A 25961-nucleotide genomic window follows, 5' to 3' on the forward strand; every position below is an offset into this window, starting at 1 on the left:
CAGATGGTTTGCCTGGTCTACAAGAAAGCAAGAAATGCAGCAATTATTAGTATGGTTGTTAACCAATTTAATCCTAACATTATCCAATAACTTAGGTTTTCCAAACAATGGATTTAGGGAATTTAAATTAAACCATTAGATTGAAAATGCTAAGTAAATTACTGGGTTATTCTTGCTGTTTTTGATGCTAAAACTACCCTGAAAACTATTCCAGTATCACTAAATTAAAACTCATTCTTTTTTTAAATTGACTTGAAAATTTCATCTTTTTTAAAGGATAGCTTCTAACTTCACATTACTGGCAGTGCAAACAGATCATAAACCTCTTGACTAATGTATCTAAATGAAAACTGAAAGAGAAAATGATTCCAGGAAGAAAGGGTCTAACCATACCAGCTGTTTCTTTCTGGAGGTAGTGAAGAAAATGGTTTCTGTTATTGTTTGAAAGGCTAGTTGGAATGCTATTTTTAGAAGAAACAAGCTGTCAACAAGAAAATCATAACCAAAAAGTATTATTATAAGTACACAGATGTCCTTGCTGTGAATTGGGTACATCTAGCTATTATTCATGAAAGCAGCTGGCATAATTCTGATGATTGATTACCCTCTTATATCCAATGCAAGCAAAGCCAACCAAATCTTAAAAGGTTCTCAAGAATTTTGCTCCATCTTAACCTATTTGGCTTCAACTTTACTTCTTTAGTGAAAATAAATGAAATAATTAGGGCATCAAATGGTATGGATCTAGATCAGATCTAGGGACCATTTCCTTTTTTTAAACAGACATTGTCATTGTTTGCATAATAACAGCTCAAATCTCCAATGCAGGGTCCATCATACATGTGATATTTGCTTATGGGTAGGACAAAAACCAGGTTGAGACTCAAAATTAATCATCAAACTCAATAATTATTGATCTTATTATAAGGCTATGAACATTTTTGTCTATTCTCTAGGTTGTTTGTACCATATCTTATGCTATTTCAATTCCGTATTCCTCTTCTTTTACAAGAGAAGTCATCATCTCATTCACTCCAACTTCAACTTTTGGGTAATTTATTAAAGTGATTTCAGTAAACACCAAAAACAACATCCATATGAATGACTTGCTCAATAGTAAAATGCCCTTTCCCATTCTAATTAAAACATGTAATTTAGCCTAATCACAGTGTTAAGTTTATTTTTTTAAACTTTTGTTATTTGGGTATCTTAATTTCTTGGAAAACCATTAAGTTAAAGACTTTAATCAATTAAAATGCAATTTGGCTAGTACAGTCCATTTCCCTATCAAATTTGAAGTTATAGTGCTACGAGAAACACAATGTTATTTGTGGGGACATAATCGTCATGGTATTCCTATTCTTGCCAAATTCCACCAACCAAAAGGATAAAGCAAGAAAAATATGTAGTTATATGTTAATGCATGTCATTAGCAGGTTAATTAAAGTCCCACCTTTCATGTCATCAGTTGTTGAATCCTATTTGTTGGAACATTTCTATCATCATTTATTCATTTTGACGCCAAAGGGAAGAGGAGAAATGGAAAAAATTAAAAAAATATGAAGAACGCTCACTTCCAATTGGTACAAGGATATATCTGTCATTATTTAAATAGTCTGGGATATATCTGTAAATTAATTAGACCCTTCTGATTAACGGCCATTCTGCTGCATATAAAAACAGAGGAAAATTGGAGCCAAATCCCCTCTCACACGCTAGACAGGCACGATAATCAGGCTGTGTTTTTATAAAACACAGCTAAAGAACTGCTGAAAAAAAAAAAATTAAAACCCATCAACAATGGCGGATTTAGAGGCCACAGTAGTGATTCCAAAGGTGATCACATTCCTCTCTTCTCTCCTCCAACAAGTAGCGGAATCGAACGATGTTACCCATCAGCTATACCCACAGAGGATCTCGGTGTTCCATGGCCTCACCAGGCCTAACATATCTATTCAAAACTATTTGGAAAGAATCTTCAAGTACGCCAATTGTAGTCCCTCCTGTTTCGTCGTTGCCTACGTTTATCTTGATCGCTTTGCCCAGAGACAGCTTTCTTTTCCCATCAATTCATTCAATGTTCATAGGCTGCTTATCACCAGCGTCTTGCTTTCTGTCAAGTTCTTGGATGACATGTAAGTTCTTTCAAAACTTCATCTTTCTGGGTTTTCTTTGTGGATTAAAGTTTCGATGATGGGAAATTCTTAAAGTTAATGGAGCTGTTACGAGGCAGTCACTCAATTCCCTAGTTTAGTAGTCCAAAGCCATTTTGTTTCCTATGATTTATTAGTTTTAATCATTCTTCTGGTAGGAGTTTACTTTCTTTGCAAGGAGAGCTATGATCTGTAATTTTAGTCTTGACCCAAGAGTAACAGAGCATGTGGCCAATTTGGTCAAAACGTCGTAGTTATGAAGCAAAATGTAGTAGTGCACAAACTCAGAAGCATAATGTATGGTATCGTCAAGGAAAAGAAGACACCCATGTGAAAACCTGTACCTTCTATTAGACAGAACCACCAAGTTTGTGTTGTTATTGTCTGTGTCCCTATAGACAGGCCTTTGAATTCCATCAATCTGGAAGCAAATGCAAGCATGTGTCACTATCATTATAGAGAGATCCGAGTCAGTGACAGCTCAATCAGGCTTATGAATTTTATTAAAAAAAAAATTTACCTTATACTACTTGGCTATGTTTATTGACTGCAACAGGGTACTCTCAATTCCGCTTTGCTGATTTATCTGCCATTTCTTTTCATTTCCATTTCAGAGTATGAAAATGAATTCACATAGCAATCTTTAATCAAAGGCTATTGGTTGATGGGTTTCTGGTTTTTGGGTTTTTCAGATATTATAATAATGCTTACTTTGCTAAAGTTGGAGGAATCAGCACAGCAGAGATGAATCTTCTTGAAGTGGATTTCTTGTTTGGTTTAGGGTTCCAATTAAATGTGACACCCACCACTTTCCACACTTACTGCTCCTACCTCCAGAGAGAGATGTTGATGCAATGTCCTGATCAATTGGTAGACAATTCTCTAAATATATCAAGGCCCCTCAAAATCCACTGTTGTTTAAATGAAGATGAATCCACCCATCAAAAGCAACTTGCTGTTTAGACCCTTTTTTAGGATAGCTAGGAAAATCTGGATCATTGATGATAAAGACAAAAAAGGGTAGATTTTTAGCAATAGTACTTTGTAGGGTGTTGTTCATGTGGGACATGAAATTCTGCTTTGACATCTAGTCAAAGCTCTCATTTGGGTTTCCATGATTTGAACCTGGCAGTGTGCTTTTGGCACATTTTTCACTCTGATTATGCTTCAGTTTTTAGTCGGCAGATGTATCGCCCCCTTTTTTTTTTCTTTTTTTTTAATTTACATTTTCAAAATTTTTACATATTATACTCATTAATTATAGTCTGGCTGCCATGATGTAATCATCAATTTCGTTTTTTACCTAACATAATCAAAGCTTAATTATAGTATGATGATTGTCGACTCAGTTACAAGTTAGAACTCTAAATGAACGAAGTATAGTTTCCATTCGAAGGCGTTAGTGGCCAAATGCATATATACACTTTCAACTATTTGAAAATTTACTTACTGCTTTGAAAAAACTTGCTAAAATTCTCAACTTGGCCTTTATCTCCTTTTATTTATGCTCGCATGGGCTCAACAAAAATATGCCACTGTGTAGCCCATGTGCCTCCGAGAGCATAGGAAAAGCTGATAAGTGAATGATGCCCATCTGAGTAATTATAATTTGGAAGGATAGGCCCATGACAGATAAAACTAGCCCAAAAAACATCATTGGAGCATGGCCGGAACTTAGGTCAGTTACATCGTATATGCTGGATCTAACTTAACTACGTGGAGAATTCCAAGACAATTTTATTTTTGTAAATAATTATTATAAAATGAATTAGTAATGATTTTTTTTTTCCGAAAGAGTTAGGAATGATTCACCTAGTATTGAAAATGATAAATTAAACATTAAGAGGATGATTGGTTTAAATTAAAAGTAAGTAATCAAATTAAATACGTTCTAAATCATATACAGAAAGTAATAATAACAAATATTTTTGTTAGTCTTAGATCTTGTCCAATGATTATCGAAACAAGAAGAACATGCATGATCTTCTATTATGTCACGACCCAATCTATGGGCAGGACCAGCATTAGGACCTGGATCAGTTTAAAGTCTCCGAGACTCATATTAAGTCTAATTATTCCTTAATTCAATCCTAAGGTCCATTTAAAACCCAATTTAAAAAATTCAACCAGATAGAGTCCGGCCATAACATGTACCATACAATAAAGAGTTTTTATTCATCCGACTTGTAGGCACAATATATAATAAATTGGGGAGCTCAGCTCACCCTTCACATGCTCATAATGTCATAAAATCAAATGGGAGCTCAGTTCCCTCATTCAATCCAATCACACGCACATATACATACATTTAATGTTCTTACAAATTCAACATAGTATTATATTACAATATCAAATTAATTAAAATACTCCTAGCATATGTGGAGTCTAAAATTTAGTAAAATTATACAAGCATAACAGATATTAATAGATTGCCTACGAATGAGAACTCAACAAGAAATCTCCTGTATCTTGGAAAAATAAGTTGAACAGGAGTGAGCGCTCGACTCAGAGAGTAAAATATAAATTTTAACTATAATTTCTATAGTTATCTAAAGTTAATGCATCCTGAATAGTGGAATGCAACACCATCATAATTGTCATACAAATCATATCATAACAATAAAAATATAACTTGAAGCACTTACACACCCAATAATATTCAAACAGTACATATACGGGAGCTGATCCCCTATACAACTCTCTTAGTCCAACCTCTGCCAGCGAGTGTCTCTCAAGCTAAACTTTCGCTTAATAAACCAAATGCGGGGGCTAGCGAAATCATCTCGAGCCGTGCCTACCCTGACTTATCCATAAAGGATCGGGTCCCAGCGAGTCAAGCTCCAACCGTGTCTACCCATCCTGTCCATAACCCATAGCACGCACCACACGCATACCAACACACGCGCATTGCTCCAAATTACCATAAAACAACATCCATAACATATTATCAATTAAGAATGTAATATAAAACGTGCATAGTATTTAACTACATAAATATATATTTATAAGTGATGCATGAGTATGCCTGAACATATAATAATATTGAAATTATAATTAAAATCAATATTTTACTCACAGACTTAAACCGAGATAACTGCGGTGGCTGGGCTGAGGAGAAAGGCTGTCCAGGTTTACCTAAAAATTTTACTGAAATTATTTAATATATTTGACTCAATACAAGTTTAAAAATGATCAAAGACACCCTAAGTCGTGCCAAAAATCTGGTAGAGTCTCTTCTATACTTAGGATCTACCCAACCTATAAAAGGGCTTAAAATACACTTCTATATCCACAAGTCACACATCCACAACTCAATTACATCACAAGACATCTCCTAAGCCCATCCAAACAGTCAACCACTACAATTTAGACAATTAGCACTTATTCCCTACAACTAACTTTTTTGCAAAAACTACCAAAATGAGCTCTAAAAATTCTAAAATTTTGCCCCGTGGTCCTTAGCAATATTATTAAGCTAATGCAAAATGAATTATAATTTTATAACTGTCACGACCCAACCTATGGGCCGGACCGGCACTAGGACCTAGGCCAGCCTAAAGCCCCCGAGGCCCGTAGTAAGTCTAACTATTCATTAATCCAACTCTAAGGCCCATTTGGGCCCAATATCAAGAAATCAACCGGACGGAGTCCGGCCATAAAGTGGACCTTTCAACGGGGAGTTTTTGACTCACCCGACCTGTAAATAAAATATATCATCAATTGGGGAGCTCAGCTCACCCTCCACATACTCATATCAACATAAAGATAAATGGGAGCTCAGCTCCCTCATCCAGTCCATCAAACATGTATATAGTAATTTTACAGGTCCACATAACAATTTATATTACAGACCCGAATCAATTAAATATTTCTAACACATGCGGAAATTTCTAGAAGTTTATAAAATTACACAAACATGAGAAAACGACATGCGATGGAGAAAAGCAGGTTAACTTCAAAAATATCCTCCTGTGGCCTGGAAAAATATTGAACAGAAGTGAGCGTTCGACTCAGAGAGTAAAATATCAATTTTAACCATAAATCTCTATAACTATCTAAAACTAATGTACCCTGTGGAGTGAAATGCAGCATCAGCAATAAATTCACATCATAACAGTAAAAAGGTAATTTGGAGCACTCACACACTCAGTAATATCAATCATAATATATGGGAGTTGATCTCCTATACAACTCTCTTAATTCCAACTGTGCCAGCGAAGAACTCAGCTCGGACTTTCACTTAATAACCAAATCGGGGTCCCAGCGAAGAACTCAAGCCGTGTCTACCCCGAAGGACCGGGTCCCAGCGAAGATCTCAAGCCGTGTCTACCCGTCCTATCCATAGTCCACACTACATCACACGCACGCCAACGTACGCACACTGCTCTAAATTACCACAACAACATACATGGCACTTTCACAGTTATGAATGCAACATAAAGTGTGCCTAAAGTTTATCTACATAGATATATGCATATAAGTGATGCATGGGCATGCTTGAACATATAATAATAGTGAAATTACAATTAAAATTAATATTTTACTCACAGACTTGACAACGGTCACTGTGGCGGCTGGGCGGAGGAAGAAGACTGTCCCGGCTCACCTGATAATCACATTACAATTATTTAACACAATTGACTCAATACAATTCATGAAAATACCAAATACGTCCTAAGTCGTGCCGAAAATCCTGCAGAGTCTCCCCTATACCTAAGACCTACCCAACCTGCAAAATGGCTCAAAACACACTTCTATATTCGCAACTCATATATCCACAACTCAATCACATCACACAGCCCCTCCTGGGCCCATCAAATCAGTCATCCATCACAATATGTAAAATTTCTATTTAGTCCTTATAATTAATCATTTTTGCAAAAATTGCCCAAATAAGCTCTAAAAATTCTAAAACTTTGCCCCGCGGTCCTTAGTAATATTACTAGGCTATTGCAAAAAGAATCATAATTTTCTGAGCTACCACGAATATTGTATGAATTTTTAATCCTATTTAAGCATTAGAAAATTACGAAAAAGCAAGGTTTGGGTTTACCTTTGCCGATTTCGACTTCGGGGACGCGCTCAGGACATCTGACAATGGGGGGTAGCCAAAACCTTGGTCCAATTCGGAGACTTTTCCGGTAGCGGGTCTGTCTGGCCGGAAATTCACAGACCTGGACAACTGTCGAATTTCCGCAAATTGAGGATACCTACACAAAGCCCACAACACAGGGGTCAGTATAAAATTTTTACGGAATTTTCTAAGCTCATTTGATGCTCGGAAAAACAATGCGAATTTTCGTGGGACCCACTGAAAAACGGTGTCGGAAAATTTTGAAATTTATATCCCCGCGAAGCTATCGACGAGTGGAGCTCTCTGGTACTCTTGGTTTTCTCGTGGGGTTTACAGTTTGTGAGAAATTTAGCCTAAAAGTCAAAATGGGCTAAAACTTTTTGGGTAAAAATTGGACAAACCGCTCAATGGATTTTGGTGTTCTTGGTGTCTATGGAAAGCTCTTGACGAGTAGATGAGTTTAGACACAATACCCTGTCCGATTGGTGGCCAGATCGGCTGGATTTCGATCGGGAAGACGAAGCAGTGCGCTTGCGCGTCGTGTCGCTTCGGGCGCCGTTTTCCAGCGTTCCAAGTGGCAGCCGGTGGGCTGGGACAGTTGGGGACGGGCGCCGGCAAGCTGGTGTGGCAGGGGAGGCGGCAGCGCGTCAAGGGGAGGAGGGAAGAGAGAGAAAACGGGAGAGGAAGAGAGGAGGGTCGAGACGCGCGCGGGGAGAAGAAGAAAGAAAAGGAAAAGGCCGGTCCGATTCGATTGGTCCGATCCGGTCCGGTTCGATTCGGCCAGTTCGATTCAGGATATAAAATTTTGAATTTTTACTCTGCCTTGGGACCGAAAACGAGGTCCAAAAATTCCGAAAAAAATTCTCGAAAACTCAGAAAAATTTATAAACTCCAAATATATTTTTAGTTTTGCCACGTGGTCTTTAAATTCTCAACTCAACTCAACTCAACTAAGCCTTTATCCCAAAAATTTGGGGTCGGCTATATGGATTCGTTTTTTCCACTCTGAACGATTTTGAGTTAAATCCTCAGAAATGTGTAATGCTTCTAAGTCATGCTGTACTACTCTCCTCCAAGTCAATTTAGGTCTACCCCTTTTTTTCTTTCTATCCTCTAGCCTAATGTGCTCTACTTGTCTAACTGGAGCCTCCGTATGTCTACGCTTCACATGACCAAACCACCTCAATCTCCCTTCTCTCAACTTATCTTCAATTGGCACCACTCCTACCTTTTCTCTAATACTTTCATTACGGACTTTATCTAGTCTTGTATGGCCACTCATCCACCTTAACATTCTCATCTCTGCAACTCTTATCTTAGATGCATACGACTCTTTCAGTGCCCAACACTCACTACCATATAGCATAGCCGGTCGTATGGCTGTACGGTAAAATTTTCCTTTTAATTTATTGGGAATCTTACGATCACATAGAACTCCCGTGGCACGTCTCCACTTCAACCATCCGGCTTTAATCCTATGACTAACATCCTCCTCACATCCCCCATCTACTTGAAGGACTGAGCCTAGATATTTAAAGTGATTACTTTGGGACAGTGCCACTCCATTCAAACTAACTCCTTCCCTATCACCAGTTTGGCCTTCACTGAACTTGCAATGCATGTATTCTGTCTTCGTTCTACTTAACTTAAAACCCTTTGACTCTAGAGTACTTCTCCAAAGTTCTAGCTTCCTATTGACTCCTTCTCGTCTCATCTATCAGAACAATATCATCCGCAAACATCATGCACCAAGGAATACTCTCTTGTATATGTTTCGTCAGTTCATCTAAAACTAATGTAAAAAGGTAAGGGCTTATGGCTGATCCTTGGTGTAATCCAATTGAAATCGGAAAATCTCTTGTGTCCCCTCCCACTGTGCGCACAATAGTAGTTGCTCCTTCATACATATCTTTCAATACTTGTATGTACCTAATAGATACCCTCTTTTGTTCTAACGCATTCCATAAGACCTCTCTTGGAACACTATCATAAGCCTTCTCCAAATCAATAAAAACCATGTGTAGATCTTTCTTCCCATCTCTATATTTCTCCATCAAGCTTCTAATGAGAAAGATCGCTTCCATAGTTGAACGACCAGGCATGAAACCAAATTGATTGAGAGAGATAGAAGTATCATGACGTAGTCGATGCTCCACAACTCTCTCCCACAACTTCATAGTATGGCTCATGAGTTTAATTCCCTATAGTTTGAGCAACTCTGTATGTCTCCCTTATTTTTAAAAATAGGTACTAAAATACTCTTCCTCCATTCATCAGGCATTTTCTTTGAGTTTAGAATCTTATTAAATAATTTAGTTAACCATGCCACTCCCATATCTCCCAAATACTTCCACACTTCAATTGGTATTTCATCGGGTCCACAGACTTTACCTACTTTCATTCTCTTAAGTGCTTCCTTTACTTCTAAAGATCTAATCCTTCTAGTATAATTTACATTCTTTTCTATTGTTCTATAATCTATATTCACGCTATTTCCATTTTGACTATTATTAAAGAGATCATTAAAATAATTTCTCCATCTTTCTTTAATGTCCTCATCTTTCACCAACACTTTTCCTTCTTTATCCTTAATGCACCTAACTTGATTGAGATCTTGACATTTCCTTTCTACTCCTTGCTAATCTATAAATATCTTTCTCCCCTTCTTTAGTTCCAAGTTTCTCATATAACTTTTCAAAGGCACGTGCTCTTGCTTGGCTAATCGCCTTTTTGCCTCTTTCTTTGCTATCTTGTACTGTTCATATGCCTCATTATTATCACATTTAGGTAATTTCTTATACCATTCCCTTTTTCTCTTCAACGCTTTTGTACGTCCTCATTCCACCACCATCTCTCTTTTGAGGGTGGTCCATGTCCTTTAGACTCCCCAAGTACTTTTCTAGCTACTTCTCTAATCTTTGATGCCATCTGTATCCACATATCATTGGCCTCCATATCTAGCTTCCATACTTCGGACTCAAGAAGCTCATTTTTGAACTTCACTTGCTTTACTCCTTTGAACTCCCACCACTTTGTTCGAGCTACACTATTTCTTCTGACCTTACTTGAATTGTTCCTAAACTTGACATCCAAGACCACCAACCTATGTTGACTTGTTAAAGCCTCTCCTGGAATGACCTTGCAATCCTTGCATAGAGCTCTATTTGTCTTCCTGGTTAAGAGGAAGTCGATTTGGCTTCTATGTTGCCCACTTTTGAAAGTCACTAAATGTGACTCTCTTTTTATAAAGTAGGTATTTGCTAGTATTAGGTCGTATGCCATAGCAAAATCCAGGATGCTTTTTCCCTCCTCATTTCGACTGCCAAACCAAAACCTCCATGAACATTCTCATAACCTTGCCTATCACTTCCTACATGTCCATTCAAATCTCCACCAATGAAAACATTTTCTTCATTCGGTATGCTTTGCATTAAATCATCCATATCTTCCCAAAACCTTTGTTTACTCTCACTGTCTAGTCCTATTTGTGGGGCATAAGCACTAACTATATTTATTGTTTCTCCGTCTAGTACTAGCTTTACTAGTATAATTCTATCTCCTACTCTTTTCACAACTACTACTGCGTCTTTCAATGTCCTGTCTATGATTATACCCACTCCGTTCTTGTTTCTCTCCTTTCCGGTAAACCACAATTTGTACCCTGAATTACCCACTTCCTTACTTTTCTCTCCTACCCATTTAGTCTCCTGAATGCAAGCAATATTCACCCTTCTCCTTTCCAAGGTATCCACAAGCTCCATTAATTTTCCTGTAAGTGATCCAACATTCCAAGTACCAACCCTGATCCTCCTCCTATCCTGCTCCTTTCTAATTGGTCTCCTTCTATGATATCTTCTATTATTTTCTATGTCTATCTTGTGTTCTGTTCCACTATTCGAAAAATCGAACCTGATTTTTAAAATCTGAAAAATCTCAAATAATTTCTTAAAATTTAAATAAAATTAAAATATCAATAATACTCATAAAATAATAAAATTTAAAATTTTGGGGTGTTATAATAACCTACTACAAATATTTTATAGATTTTTAATCGAAATCAGACACTAGATAATTAAGAAAAATGAGGTTTCGAGTTTACCTATGTCAATTCTGACCCTTGGGATGCATTCAGAACGTTTGAAAATAATGGGGTAGCCTATAACCTTGACTAAATTATGAAGCTTTCCCGGTAGCCTGCCTGTCCGACCCGAAATTGCAAATCCAAGCAACTGTTGAATTTTCCCAAAGCGAGCATACCTACGCGAAGCCCACAACACAGGGTTAATACATAATTTTTATAGAATTTATTAAGCTCATTTAATGCTCGAAAAAACACTGCGAAGTTTCATGGGACCCACCAAAAAAACGATATCTGAAAATTTTGAAATGGCTATTGCCGCGAAGCTCTCTTTGAGGGGAGCACTCCAGTAGTCTCGGATTTTTGGTGGGGTTCACGGTTTGTCAGAAATCTAGCCCAAAAATCGAAATAGGCTAAAACTTTTCGGACAAAAATTGAATAAACAACTAGATGGATTTTTGTGTTATTAGTGTTTATGGAAAGCTCTCGAGGTGTAGATGGGTTTTGGAACAAGACTTGATTCAATTGGTGACCGGATCGGCGAGGAAAGTTGAAGAGTCGAGCGTTCGTAGTGGAGTTTTTGGGGCGATTTTTCGGCGGACTAGAGTGTCGGCTAGCGGCGGGAATGATCCCTGGAGGCACGCCGGCAACCGAGGAAGGCTGGGGCAGCAAGGGGAGGAGAAAGGAGAGAGAAAATGGAGAGAGAAGAGAGGGAGTCGGGACGCGAGGGGAAGAAGAGGAGAGGCCCTCTTCATTTTCTCCTCTCCAGTTCAATTCAACTGGTCCGATTCAAAATATCCAAAATTGAATTTTTACTCTGCCTTTGAAAAAAAAACGAGACCCAAAAATTTCAAAAAATTTTTTAAAAACTCAGAAAAATTTATGGAGTCTAAATATATTTTTAGTTTTGCTACATGATTTTTAAATTAATTTTGAAAAATATCTAAGTTTCACATTTTCAAAAAATTGAATCTAATTTCTAAAATTTGAAAAATTTTAAATAATTTCTCAAAATTTAAATAAAATAAAATATTAATATTTACCTATAAAATAATTAATTTAAAAATTAGAGGTATTACATATTAGCACTGCTCTTAGACTTGGCCATAGGTTGATTTGGTTTATGAACTGAATTGAATTAGTCTGAATTAAACTTGAGATTGGATTAGATTTATAGTTTTGAACTTTGTACCAGCTTACGACCAGGTTAGGGGGCTAGTTATAGTTTGCTCCCCCAATTGAATTAGAATCAAAATCAGCTCGGAATCAACTGGTTCAAATTGACAATTCCAAACTGAAAGTGGCCATTTAAAACTTGCTTTATTTTTTTTAATATATTGAATTTATATTTGATTTCTTTTAATTTTTTTACATTAAAAACTAAGTAAATGAATGTAAAAATTTATTATAATTTAATAATAGCAAGGTTCAAACTGGAAATCGGAATAGAATAATTTAAACCAAAATTATTTCAAATCGAGAAAATTCAGACCGGTTTGGTTTTAATGGCTAAGGGCCGCCAAACTGCGGATTCCGCCATTGGGCAGGCCTAACTGCTCCTCACGGGTAGGCTAGTTGGCCCTACAATCTCTGCAACATGTGTGGTCTTTGTTACTCTTCTAGTCTTCTCCCTGTTTACTCTCTTCTTTATTGTCTTAACTCTCCCTTGTCATCTTAACTCTCCTTTTGTCACACTCCCAAGTCCCAACTAATACCAAAGGCGTGCTCAAGAAATAAAGAAATTTTCATATTTCTCCAAGCATCTGTTCTTTTTCCATATTCGAGATAGTGATTTCTAGCTTCTGCTCAGGTCCACTATGCATATATATATTTTTTTAAGATAAATACACACGCATATAAATAATTTAATAATAAAATATATTTTTAATAAAATTATAATAATTTTACTAAGACATTAATTCATATAAGCCACCTTCACAATCAATATAAAAAATTTTGAATGATCAACCCTTAAAATGAGTGAAATTGAGATAGATTTGTGATAATCAAATCTACCTTATCCTAATCAAATGGATGACTACTCATAAAACCTATTGCATTTATGAGATGCTTTACATATTATTTATATTAAATATATTAATTTGTTTTCCCCATCTTTCGCACTAATCCTTAGATTTTATGTGCTTTTTGTGCACATAGGTCAAAATCAAATAATATCTCTCATAATTAGTCTAATCAATCAAAATTCTTATAAAATCTTACTTATATAGAAAAATTACTAAAATAGGACTCTAAACTATATAGAAAATATACTTTTATCTAATTAAAAAATATTTTTCATATTTAAATTAGAAAAATATAAAAAATCTCAATAAAATCCTACTTAAATAAGAATATAACTAAAACATGAGTTATAAATAATATAGAAAATACACCATTATCTAATTAAGAATATTCTTCTACTCAAATAAAAAAATATAAAAATTTCAATAAAATCCTACTTAAGTAGGAATATCACCAAAATAGAAATTCTAAATACACTTGTATATCCAATTAAAAATATTTCTCCAACTGAATTAAGAAAATATAAAAATCTCAATAGAATCCTACTTAAATAGGAAAATCACAAAAATAGGAGCCATAAATTATATGAAAATACTCCTTTATCTAATTAAATAAATTTTTTCTTATACAAATTAGAAAAATATAAAAATTTCAATAAAATCCTACTTAACTAGAAATGTTATTAAAATAGGAATTCTAAATAATATATAAAATACACCTATATTTAATTAAAAAATATTTTGTCTATTCAAATTAAAAAAATATAAATATTTTAATAAATTTTAATTAAATAAGAATACCACTAAAATAAAATTTTAAACTATAAAAATATACTCTTCTAATTAAATAATAGTTACCCTACTTAAATTAAAATATATTTGGTAAATTTATTTTTATTCTTATTGATAAAAAAAACTTATTAAAAATAAAAATTATTTATATTAAAATCTTAAATAGGCAAGTAAAAAGATTGTCCCACGTCACATCCTTGACGTGGATAACCCAAAGCAAAAATCTGGGACGGTTCCCGAACCTGCATGGAAAGAGAATAAGATAAAAGAGGATTAACCGCCGTTGATGTAGTGCGACGCCAAGCCTCGGCATTCATTTATAACCGCTAGATTACGCACTTAACGAAAATTAAGGCGGTGTTAAAGCGGTTTATCCTAATCCGTTGAGTATTTGGAATTCGAAGCGAATTGAAATTTGAAATTGCTTTGGAAAGCTTCGCCTTCGCCCTCTATAAAAGGGAATGTCGACCGTCGAGGGTTTTAATTTCAAGTTGCTTGGAAGGACGGTGTGGACTTGCTTTCTCTGGTGAGTTTCTTTACTTCGTTTATTATTGCGGCGTTTACTTTCATGTTACTGCTTCTTGCTTTGTTGTGTACCTGTTACTTCTACTAGTAGAAACAATACATCTCCTCAAGATTTAGGGAAATTGTGTTCCTACTATGCTCATAATTTTAGTCCTCATATTACGAAGAGTGGGTGCTGCTATATATTATGTAAAAGGAAGCATGTGTTCCAAGAGATCTCTTTATGCTTTAAGAAATTAGGCTTGTTTTGAAAATTTAAAAAATTATTATTAGTGGACCCATGATTTTGTTAAAAAAAAAAGGAATCTTTTTTATCCCAATTGTCTACGGGACAATAAATTGTTTCTTGTGTATGGATGTACGTAGTTATTTTAAATGATATTATTTTCTATCTTTGCTTAAATTAAGTTGTTTTCAATAAATAATTATATATATGCATTTTTCTTTCATATGGTTATGGTAGCAGTAGTTTCTGTTGGGAGTATGCTTGTTTCTTAGGTTTGTATAGTTGGAGTTTATACTGATATCTTGTTGTTGGTTTAATAACACTTGCTAAGATTTTTAAGTATTTTCTTTATTAGTTTGCTAAGTTCATTTATATGTGAACGATTATCACCAAAACCTTGTGTCTTATATACTTAAATTTACATGCTTAAAGATGGATTGCCCATCAAGGCTTGTGGGAGCAAAATGGAAAGCTAAAGATGATCTGCATTTAAAAGCCCCTTTCAAAAGAATTTTAAAAGAGCTTTATGTCAAGCGGGATTTTGGGAAACAAAATTCTCACTCTATTGCTAAGGACATTGTCCTTACTAATGGTTATGAGAAACAAGATCATTATTTGGTTCCTGAGGACACTCTCTCGAATGATGATCTTGTAGAGGCTACCCTTGTTTCCAAAGACAATGTCTTGGTCGATGGTAATGTTGATACTTTCCATGTTTCTAAGTACACTACAATTGGCGAAGGCAAATATGTTTTAGAGGTAAATTCAAATATTGGAGGCCAACATCCTTACGCCATGGGCGCCAAAGAGGAATCGAGTCCTGGTCGTAAAGAAGTTAAAGAGGTTTTGAGATTGTTTCATGAGGTGTGTGAGGAGCTCTTGAAAGAAAACAGAAAGGCAATAATGAAAAAACCTAACATTCGTCAATTTGCGGCATTTATCCTTCGTGATAGACATAATTGGCTGAACACAATAAAAATATTGGGTTCTGTTCCTGGAGTTGAAGTTGGTGATGAGTTTCAATTTAGAGCTGAGCTATGCGTAATTGGTCTTCATCAACAATTTTGGAAAGGCATTGATTATGTTGAGAAGGATGGAATAAAATTAGCTACAAGTATTGTTTCAAGTGGTCGATATCCGAATTTCATGAATTCATCCGATGTCCTAACTTATTCTGGTGAAGGTGGGAATCCAATGGTTCGAAATAAATGGCCACTTAAAGATCAAGTGCTTAAACATGGAAATCTTGCACTAAAGAATAATATGGAACGAAAAACTCCTGTTAGAGTTATTTTTAAAATATGCAAGAGTTCTAAGCTATCTACTTATGTTTATGATGGCTTATACCATGTGGAGAAGTGTTGGCAAGAAAGAGGGAAATTTGCCAAACTTGTCTTCAAATTTAAGTTGAGAAGGCTTTCAGGACAGCCAAAGCGAACTCGAGGATTAATATTCAGGTTAGATAAGTACTCATTTAGTAGTGATGGTGTTTTGCTAAGTGATAGTTTTGAAAACAAAAAAAAGGAAGCAGTTATAGTGATGAACACACTTGATTACAAGAGATCTTTGCCACATGCTGATAAAACTCACTCTTTGGTTTCCAATCAGTGCATGTCAATTGGTTGTGATTGCATTGATGGATGCTCAGATTCTGAAGATTGTTCATGCAAAATCAAGAATGGGAAAGTTGTTCCTTATGATTATAATGAATGTCTTGTTAGAAGAAAGGCTTACATTTTTGAGTGTGGTCCTTTTTGCAAATGTTATGATTCTTGCATCAATAGGGTCAGTCAACGTGGCATTCGCTTTCAATTTCAATTGTTTATGAATAAATCAAGAAGATGGGGTGTCCGATCAAAAGAATATATTCAAGCGGGAAGTTTTGTATGCGAGTATTTTGGAGTAAAACAAGCAAAGGAAGGAAAAGTTAGTGAAATTGAGCATTTGTTTGACATGGTAAATAATAAGCAAATTTGTCAAAATGATCATATGCTCCCTCTTTGTAATTTGTTGAATACAAGTTTTTCTAAGGAAGATGAGTGTTTGGCTATAGACGTTACCAATTTTGAAAATTTGGGATGCTTTATTAATCATAGTTATTATCCTAACCTTCAAGTCCAAAAAGTCTTTTATGGTGATAGTCAGACGCCTCACTTGATGCTATTTGCAATGAAGGACATACTTCCCCTTCGAGAGTTGACCTATGATTATAAATCTAGGACAAAATTTTAATTTTTCATTTTGTAATTATATTGGAAAGTTTTTTTTAGTAATAGTTTATTTAATTGTGCTTTGTCATCTAAATTTAAATTTTTCCAACATTGATATATTTTTTTTTGTTACATATGTTCTTGAAATTAAATAGTTTTAAATCCTTTGGAATTGAAATTTGGTACATATTATTTACATAAATAACATATAAGTTGTTTGTCAGAATATGAATTACAAAACATTTGTTATTGTATAAAGAATTGTTTAATTAGATCATGTATGGATTTGGGAAAATTTATTGATCATAGTCATTCTAATTAGACGTGGAGGAGAGTAGTATCACATGCTATTGCAATGGACGTATCCCGCTACTAAGATTTGACTTGTTATTACAATTATGGTTGAGATAAATTTCTTAGATTGAGAATGTGATATGCAAGTTATTGGTCATTTTTGTAACTTTTCTTCTCTTTAGATTTTCTCTCACTAAAAACTCCTTGAGAACAACAATGGCTTTAGGGGAGGGGTTATTCCCTTGGTGATCCCTCCTTTCTTTTTTCCAACTTTTTTCTCACCTTATTTTTCTTCTTGTTGCTCGGCATCATTCCTCTTTTGCTTCCTTTTTCTCTTTCTTTCTTCCTTTTGTTTCTTTATTTCTCATATAAGTTTTGCCAATTTTAATGAGGACTTTATGCTCTCTTTTGTTAGTTCTTATTTAGTCTCTCTAGAGAGGTATTTATGCTTGGGAAGAGAAGAAAGACTTGGGCGGTGCTTGTGACTGATCTATTCAACATCCAATATGGCTTCATGGTGACTGGTGTTTCTTGGACATAAAGGTTGCGTAGATCACTAATTTGCATATGGTCTCAGAAGTTTGATCAAGTCTACCTAGAGACTAATAGAACTTGTGTATGCCTACCGCTCTTTGGCCTTCATAGGTGGTTTTTCCAAGTTGACGTTCTCATTCAGTTTTAGGTGGCTCACTGATTATTAATCTGGTTTTATTTTCTTTTTCAAGCTATATGAACAAAGAGTGTTTCAAGAATGCTAGATATCAGTTTGTTTGGAGTTTTGCATATGCTATAGTTAGATTTCTAATATGCTACTATCTTTGTTTGTTTAAATAATATTGGTCTTCCGATAAAAAAAGGAATGCAAGAACAAAATTGTAATTATTGGTGTTTCAACAGTATTGGAATTTTTTTTTTTTAGTAACAAAATTGTTTCTTTAGTTTTTATCACTTAAATGAGATATGATGGGTTAGTCATGTAATGCTCTAATAATGAATTGTGATAAAGTTAGTGATGGAAGAAGTGAGAAGGGAAGTAGGAGACCTAAAATTACACGTAGGGTGCTATTAAAAGAATTACAATTTTTGAACATTGATACGGAAAGTTAAAAAAAAAAAAAAAAATTCCTATAGTTGATACCAACTAGTTTGAGTTTTAGGCTTACTTGTCGTTGTCATTGTATCGTAGTTAAGCTTGAATTGTGCAAAACTATTCAAGCAATTTGAATTTTAATTCTTGTGTAGGTCAATTTGTGATTATTGTTGGAATTATTGTCAAGAAAAACAATTCCTTAAATATGTTTTGTCTTTGCATTTATTTGAATTTACTGAAAATTTATTAGTTATGTATAAGATTATGAATGATAACATTTGCTAGAGAATGAATGTAGCACATATAGGAAATAAATTGAGAGAGGGTCATTTAAGATGATTTGATTACGGACAACGTAGAGAATCAAATGTTGTGATAAGTTAGTAGGGGAAGGAATGAGAAGGAAAGGGAATGGAAAGGTCTAAAGATGATGTGGAGGAGAATAGTATCACATGATTTATAAGTTTTGGATATTGAGGGAAATTTGGTGTTTAATAGAGTTGAATGGTAAATGATTTATATAGTATAGTCAACCCCAACTAGTTTGGGATTAAGTCTTAGTTGTTGTTTAGTAACTCCAAAACTTCTACCTTTTGAACTATTTTTTCAATTGCTTCTAAACTGGTTCCCCTTTTTTATCAAAAAAAGGATTTTTTTTCACCTGCCAACCGCAAACTCCAAATGGTTCATATATCAGGAGATCACCTGTGGAACCTGAAACTGTAGAGTTTCTTACTGCGTGTCAAGGCCTGAATGGTTCAATCTTCAAGTTGGTAAGATTTTTCTCAGCTTTTGAAATTTTTTAGCGTTTCATTTGTGCCTACGAGTTTCAGCTCTTTTGTCATAGTTTCAATTAGCTAGTTGAGAAAAATCATTTTTTAGTATAAATTTTAGGGTTTCAATTGCAATGTATGTGCGATGTTTTTGTATTTATTTTCTCATTTGTTTTGAAAATTAGAGTATTATTTTTCAAGTGAGGTAGCTAGTGTATTTTTGAAAATCAGCAATAAATTTTCCTGCATTTGCCTCTTGTACACACAGCCAGTTTGTTGTGGCCATATAAGTATAATTTTTTGGAGAATCATATAAATATAATTTGATATTATCGAAAATGATCTGTTTTAATTAATTATATGAAGACTTTGTTCAATTAGTCATTTTTAAAATCATGGTATTTGTTTCCTGTGCATGAACAGAACAACGCGTGTATCAGGAATTTAGATGACAGGTCTTAATTGATAGCTTTTGAGGGTTGAAAATCCACGCATAAACAAGTCTCAAGTGTCCAAGTTAACAGCGTGAACACACAAGTCTTATATCCTACTCTTAGTTTGAGGTCAAATAGCAGATCGATTATTATGGGATGGGTCCTCTGCTCAACAAGCCCAAGAAAGGAAGAAGGTTGATGTTAATAAGTTGGAATCTAGGGCAAAAGAATTGTATGTTGTTTTGCAAAGCCACTGTTGAGGTTCATTTTATGACAGGCCATAAAGGATTATTAGAAATTGATAAGAGTGCCCATTCAAGCATATATCAGTTAATGATAAAGAAATATTATGCTTTCTTGTTCATGGCAGAAATAATAAATTGAAGCATGTATCATAGAATCGTCCTTTTTAAACATGTAAAGGTCTTGTGAACAGATTCTGATTATCTCTGCAAATTCATAAAGAAATTAGGCATTTCTGGGCTCCTTGGCACTCCCTTGGCAACTCTGTTTTTGATATTAGAATCAATTCACTGCATCTAATTACACTTTAAATTAAATGAATGGTGTGTCTTCCAGCCGCTAGGAGGTTCTTACGAATATCAGGCCAAAAGTTAATGAAAGCATTGAGCCGAATCAAAGATCAGATGGGCAAGGGCTGAGATGTGTGAGCATGGCATGGCATGCTCTCTGCTTTTCTCTTGCAAATTGTTTATGACCGTAATCCTCCCTAGAGGTGGTCATCGCCAAATTTGGAATCGGAATAAGGTCAGATTGATTCAATTTGAAACTGAAAATTAATTAAATTTAAATTGATCGAAATTAAATTTGATTTGGGCCAAAACTATCATATCTGGTTCTGAGGCCCACCGGCTCTTATCCTACCAGTTGTGGAGTCAATTTTATGGATAAGGTTACTTGTATCAGTGAACTCTGTAACTACGTGTATCAAATGAACCGTCATCGAAACCTCTTTCCAAAAGATTTCATTGACCGCCTGGTAAGATGGAAGGTACAGGAAAAAAAGGGCAATATATATGAATTCGTGCTAATTAATGGTACATCAAGCATGCACGTCTCATGGTGGTGTAGTCTAATTCTTGTGCATAATCTGCAAGGACTTGTCTAGGATTATTATTATTATTATTATTAGGTGTACTAATAATAATAATCTCATGAAATCTTAATGCCAAATTGTGTTGGAAAACAAAACGAATATAAATTCTAATTTTAATTCAATTATTAGATAATTAGCAAGCAATAGAATACAAAATTCTACAATTAAAGGTTTTACTAAACATACATAAATAAAACTGCTAAAAGCTTAGATTGCAGAAAATATAGCTCTATAAAATGCACTAAAAATAAGAGCCAAAAATATATCAAAAACTATTAATCTTTTACAAGGCAAAAAAATTAAGGGATAAGAAAATGATTAGAAAATATTAGCCACGTCAGTCGTTCTTGAAATTGTCATGGAAGGATACATTAGTAACATGCCAAATGTTGGGCAGAAGACTATAAAGCACTCCTTTGAAAGAGAAGGGTTTCAAGACAAGAAAAAATTCTAGGATTGATACAAAGTTTGAGTTGTACCCATCTAATAAAGAATTTTTCTTTTTGTCTTAAAAATTAATAAACAAGCTTTATACTGAAGGCATAATATTTTGGGCCAGATTACTCCACTTGAAAATCAAGTTCTCGAGATCTTTAGCATGGTGTTATCGACTGGCTCCTTTCATGATAATAATGAAGTCATTTATTAGTGTAGTTGTGTTGCGTTTGCCGGTTCGTTGGTATGTATGTGCTAAGGATTTAATTAGCCCTTTTAGTGATAAAAAAAAAGAAGTAGCTTTGATGTTTGAAGGAGATGAGGAATACTAGTCAATAAAGTTTACAGATGCTGGTGAAATGAGAGAAAAATGGAAGTAAGAGAATAGGCAAACCTTTTCACAGTAGAGGAGCTAACGTGGTTACTTAAGCCACGAATCATAATACACACAACCCAAAACTTAAACTATGTAAGCTATATATAATTCTAAGCTTAATTAATGTCAAGCTTGCACTTGCACACCATGTACACTCTATGGATAAATAGACTCACCCATGTTTGTTTTTCCCTCTGGAATCAATCGGCCAGTAACCACCACCGTAGCCACCTGCACCACCACCGCCACCTGAATTACCTGACCCACTTCCAGCCCCATACCCACCACCACCACCACCGTGTGCACCACCACTGCCAGACCCATAACCATATCCTGATCCTGACCCACTTCCAGACCCAAATCCAAACCCAAAACCCCTGCCAAACCCATTTGGCGAGCGGCCTGAACCGGAACCATAACCCCATCCGCTATCGGGACTGGACCCCCATCCCCAACTGTAGTCCCAGTTGGGGCCATGGCCGGAGCCAGTAGCTCCAGAACTGGGGCTGCCTTGGCCATTATTAGGGCCCTTAGACATTTCAGGAGAGACTACTCTCTTGTCAGGAGCCGGACTACCTGCCGTGGCGGCGACAGTAACGCCAACTATGACGAGGAGAGTAAAATGAAAGAAGTTGAGTTGCATACTCTTACTAGTTTTGTTTTGTGGCTAGGCTTGAATTGATGGTATGACTTTATATGGAAATCAAGGTTGGCTTGTGACTTGGTGCGGTATTGCTTTGCAAGTTATGATATGGGTATATATAGTGGATGGTGATGTTGACAATTGGGCAACCCGTGATCCTACACCCTTTTCAACACTGCATATGTCGGGCTAGAACAATTTTTATTTTTATATATTTTTTAATAGTAAAAAAATAAAATAATTAATCACCAACATTTAAAATAAAAGAATTTAAAATTAATTTTAATATAAATTATAAATTTTAAATAACACCATTATATCTATTAAGAATTTTTTAAAATAAATTTAAAATTCCATTATTTTATGACTACAATTTTCCAGATTCGCACCACCGCCTCACAACTAAAATATTTGCGGAGTTAATTGCTTCATGACCGTATAACGTGTTCTTACCATTACCAACTTTAATATATATATATACATACACATCAAAAAGATTACTTTATGGTCTATATATATATATATATTGAAAAATTTGTGGTCTATATTTATAAAATAGAACATGCACAACTCAATTTATATAATTAATTACAATAAAAATGAATTATTTAATTCTCTAAAAATAGAAATCAAATTCAGCAAAAGAATGAATTTGAATAAATGAAGTAGATGAGAAGGTGAAGATATATTAATTTCATAAAATTCATGTGGGGATGACTGAAGAAAACCACATTTGAGGAAGCAAGCATGTAATGGGTTAAAAAGTTAGTCCACATATATAACCAAGAACATAATTAGTGGCAATGGCTTCAACCGCCCAGCCATCCCGCCGAAGACATCTGGCAGCAGGAGCATACTGCTTCTTCAACCAGCTGATAATGGGCTTTCTAGTTGGGCAGTTGCCTTGCCTGCTTTAATGATCGCGTTTTCTATGGTAATGTGGCCTAGTGGCAAATATCGACTTTGACTTGCACATTCTTGTATGGGACTAATCTGATCCTTTCATGAAAATGACGTGACCTGATCTTCAAACGTGTACATGCTTTCTCTCGTCCATCTTTTAGTGGGAATTACCTGTTTCAATGTTTCTGCAATTTGATTTCTTCATGTGTCTGCACTTGATAAGTATCTCAACCCAATTACACCTTGAGGACCACAATTCTTGTTTTTTTCCTTGTCAAAGATACTTTCATCATACCTAATGCTATTATTTTCTCTAATTGCATTAACAACGACGCTCGTTGGGTAAGATTACAACATGTTCAGATAAAGGAGAAGGCTAAAGACCTAAGAAAATTAAGCCTTAAGAAACAAGCCACGTAAACAGCTAACTTATCAAAGACCATTTGAAGCACACAAAAACTTAAAAAAAAACCATTGGATAGTGTCGCTAAACCACCTAAAGCCAAAGCTAAAGACTAAGGAAGAGAAACCATAAGCAACAAAAGCAACAAGAATTCCTACAACCAGCCATCACAGGATAACTATTTGCTCTCACAAATACCTCCCATCTTGCAAAACAACCACAACTCCAAATTCTTTATACACCCAACACAGGTGAGGGAGAGTTGCCCCAAGCCAGGCCACGAACCAATGTCCTAGGAAAAGCAAAATGAGAGCAGACACTCGGCAGATCTAAGAAAATAAGGTAGAAAAACTAGAAGAATATAGAGGAATTTCTCTCTAAAAATAAATAAATGAGAGAAAGTACTTGCTCAATAATGTTAATTGAATTAATAATAAGTCATTTGTATATGGTTTATGATTTTGGCATAGTTTGGATATGCTTTTACACATCCATATGTAATATGATTTTCAATGTTGGATGCTACTATTATAAACTTATAATGAACTTAACAATGATTATATCGGGTATTTGTATTAATTAATTTTGCATAAATTTTAATATACATATTTAATAGTTATAAAATTTAGTTTTATATGTGATCAAGTTTATATTAAATTCACCTTAAATATATGAAGAAAAATCAATGCTATTTAATTATTTTGACCGTTATAAAGGTGAAGGTAATGTTGACCTGAATTTGGGCCTGTCTATAATCTAGGGCACACTTAGGTACGCTACCACTTGGAGCTCACATGCAGGCATTACAAGTTATAAGGTTGAAGGCCATTGTTTGTTGGTCCCGACCCTTCAGAGATGTCTAGATATTTCATTAGCCCAAAACCGTGTGGGGTTGTTCTGACTTCTGAGATGGTGCTACGGTCCAAGTTGCAACTATTCTGTGAATTCTTATTAATGGGCGCCCATATTTTTCTTTTGATATTACGATAATATAGTATCCTGTTAACATTCGTATAACTTGTTAAATTTATCCTCTCGATTTGTTTAAAAATAAATTATTCATTAGAAAATTTAACACTAAAATAGGACTTTTATGGTCATGTCTGAATTCTAGCCTGAGATGTCTAATGGTCAACTGGAGAGGAGATAAGACAGACTAGAGCTTGGAGCCTGGACACCCAAAGATGCAGGATGTTCACCTGCAATTTATGCGCCATACTACTATGCCACTAAACTTGATAATCCTTTGGAAACGAAATTAAATCTAATACATCTACCTAATGAACCAAAACTAAGAAATTATTTACTACAACCTAGTTCGCAACAAGTTTCACAAGAAGTTTTAGGTAAATATGATAGTCCGGTCCATTTAGATAGTATTGTTCACTTTGATGAGGCAAAACTCACTGTCATCCACTAATTCAATTCATTTTTGCCGAACTTGAAGCAAAGAATCACCTTGCTCATGAACCATGTGGAATGTCACATTATTTATTTCAATTACATATTTTAACATTATATTCCCTATTTTTAGTTACAGAAAATCTCTCATTCTCAGTTTTCCTATGTCGTGGAGAATGGCTTTGAACCTACATCAGTGCCCTGCTCAATGATCAGGCCTCAAATTACCAGGATGGCAGGATCCCCTGAAGCCAAGTCGCTTAAAAAGAAACAGTGAACATATACAAGCCCATAAATTAAAGCCACATTCGAGATCATCGTGGTCCCAAATTGCAGAATGCAATATAACAAAAAAAAAAAAAAAGCTCACAAACAAACGAAGACCTCAATTGGGCCTTCCCATGGTACCTGAGCATCTATGGAGATCCAGAGTCGTCGATTCTCCACCTAGTCCATTTCCGATAGCAGCGTCACTCAAAATGCAAACCAATAGCCTTGTAGTAAGAGTCTAATACTGCATCTCAACTCGGTCATAGCTAGTTTCCCTGAGTTAAAAAAAAAAAAAAAAAAAAACAACAAAAAAACAAGGCCACGGCTCATCCAAAACTATTTGAACATAAATTAAGAATCCATAACTGGGTTCCTTACGTTTTCTTACAGAACGATCAAATCTGGACAACCGGCACTAGGCTAATTTTTTTTTTTGGACAATTAATATTATTAAAGCATGCAAGTCTTAGTAAAGAAAAAGACTAAAAGTCACAAGACGAAGCCGGACATCTCTAAAAAAGAAAGCTGGATTATTAAACATAAATAAATGACATCACACTATCATTTTTGCCTAAGTAATTTGTAGCTTGCACTTAGTCGGTCTCAAGTCCGGATAAAGTAAGCGATGACTTTCAAAAGTGAACATATAAGCTAAATCGATTTTCTCTTAATCAGGAAGACAAATAAAACTCTATGCAAAGATTGCAAGATCATTCTAGGAGAGATTTTAACAAGTCAAC

General features: G+C 35.0%; 3 protein-coding genes across 5 annotated transcripts; 2 read left to right on the top strand and 1 right to left on the bottom strand.

The window, feature by feature from the left end:
* Positions 1 to 1696: 1696 nt before the first annotated feature.
* Positions 1697 to 3337, top strand: LOC110669672 (cyclin-U4-1). Its single transcript, XM_021831421.2, has 2 exons — positions 1697 to 2135; positions 2846 to 3337. The coding sequence occupies exons 1-2, from the start codon at positions 1801 to 1803 to the stop codon at positions 3114 to 3116; spliced, it is 606 nt and encodes a 201-aa protein (XP_021687113.2). The 5' UTR covers positions 1697 to 1800; the 3' UTR covers positions 3117 to 3337.
* Positions 3338 to 14145: 10808 nt separating this feature from the next.
* On the top strand, positions 14146 to 20166 carry LOC110669620 (histone-lysine N-methyltransferase, H3 lysine-9 specific SUVH5). Of its 3 annotated transcripts, XR_009145720.1 has the most exons (3): positions 14301 to 14647; positions 17792 to 19239; positions 19663 to 20166. XR_009145720.1 is itself a non-coding variant. In XM_021831341.2 (2 exons), the coding sequence occupies exon 2, from the start codon at positions 15305 to 15307 to the stop codon at positions 17102 to 17104; it is 1800 nt and encodes a 599-aa protein (XP_021687033.2). In that variant the 5' UTR covers positions 14274 to 14647; the 3' UTR covers positions 17105 to 17193. The 3 variants fall into 3 exon arrangements, 1 of the variants encoding a protein (XP_021687033.2); XR_002497739.2 differs by lacking the exon at positions 17792 to 19239 and having other exon boundaries at positions 14146 to 14647; XM_021831341.2 differs by lacking the exons at positions 17792 to 19239; positions 19663 to 20166 and adding an exon at positions 15305 to 17193 and having other exon boundaries at positions 14274 to 14647.
* A 1344-nt stretch (positions 20167 to 21510) lies between these two features.
* On the bottom strand, positions 21511 to 22364 carry LOC110669621 (uncharacterized). The gene has a single exon (XM_058140077.1). The coding sequence runs from the start codon at positions 22242 to 22244 to the stop codon at positions 21774 to 21776; it is 471 nt and encodes a 156-aa protein (XP_057996060.1). The 5' UTR covers positions 22245 to 22364; the 3' UTR covers positions 21511 to 21773.
* Between the last annotated feature and the right edge of the window lie 3597 nt (positions 22365 to 25961).

This window comes from Hevea brasiliensis, chromosome 17 (assembly GCF_030052815.1).
Source record: "Hevea brasiliensis isolate MT/VB/25A 57/8 chromosome 17, ASM3005281v1, whole genome shotgun sequence".
NCBI lineage: Eukaryota > Viridiplantae > Streptophyta > Magnoliopsida > Malpighiales > Euphorbiaceae > Hevea > Hevea brasiliensis.

Coding starts and splice junctions, on each gene's coding strand:
- LOC110669672 (XM_021831421.2), top strand. CDS start 1,801: ATGGCGGATTTAGAGGCCACAGTAGTGATTCCAAAGGTGATCACATTC. Junction 2,136..2,845: donor GTCAAGTTCTTGGATGACAT/GTAAGTTCTTTC, acceptor TGGGTTTTTCAG/ATATTATAATAATGCTTACT.
- LOC110669620 (XM_021831341.2), top strand. CDS start 15,305: ATGGATTGCCCATCAAGGCTTGTGGGAGCAAAATGGAAAGCTAAAGAT.
- LOC110669621 (XM_058140077.1), bottom strand. CDS start 22,244: ATGCAACTCAACTTCTTTCATTTTACTCTCCTCGTCATAGTTGGCGTT.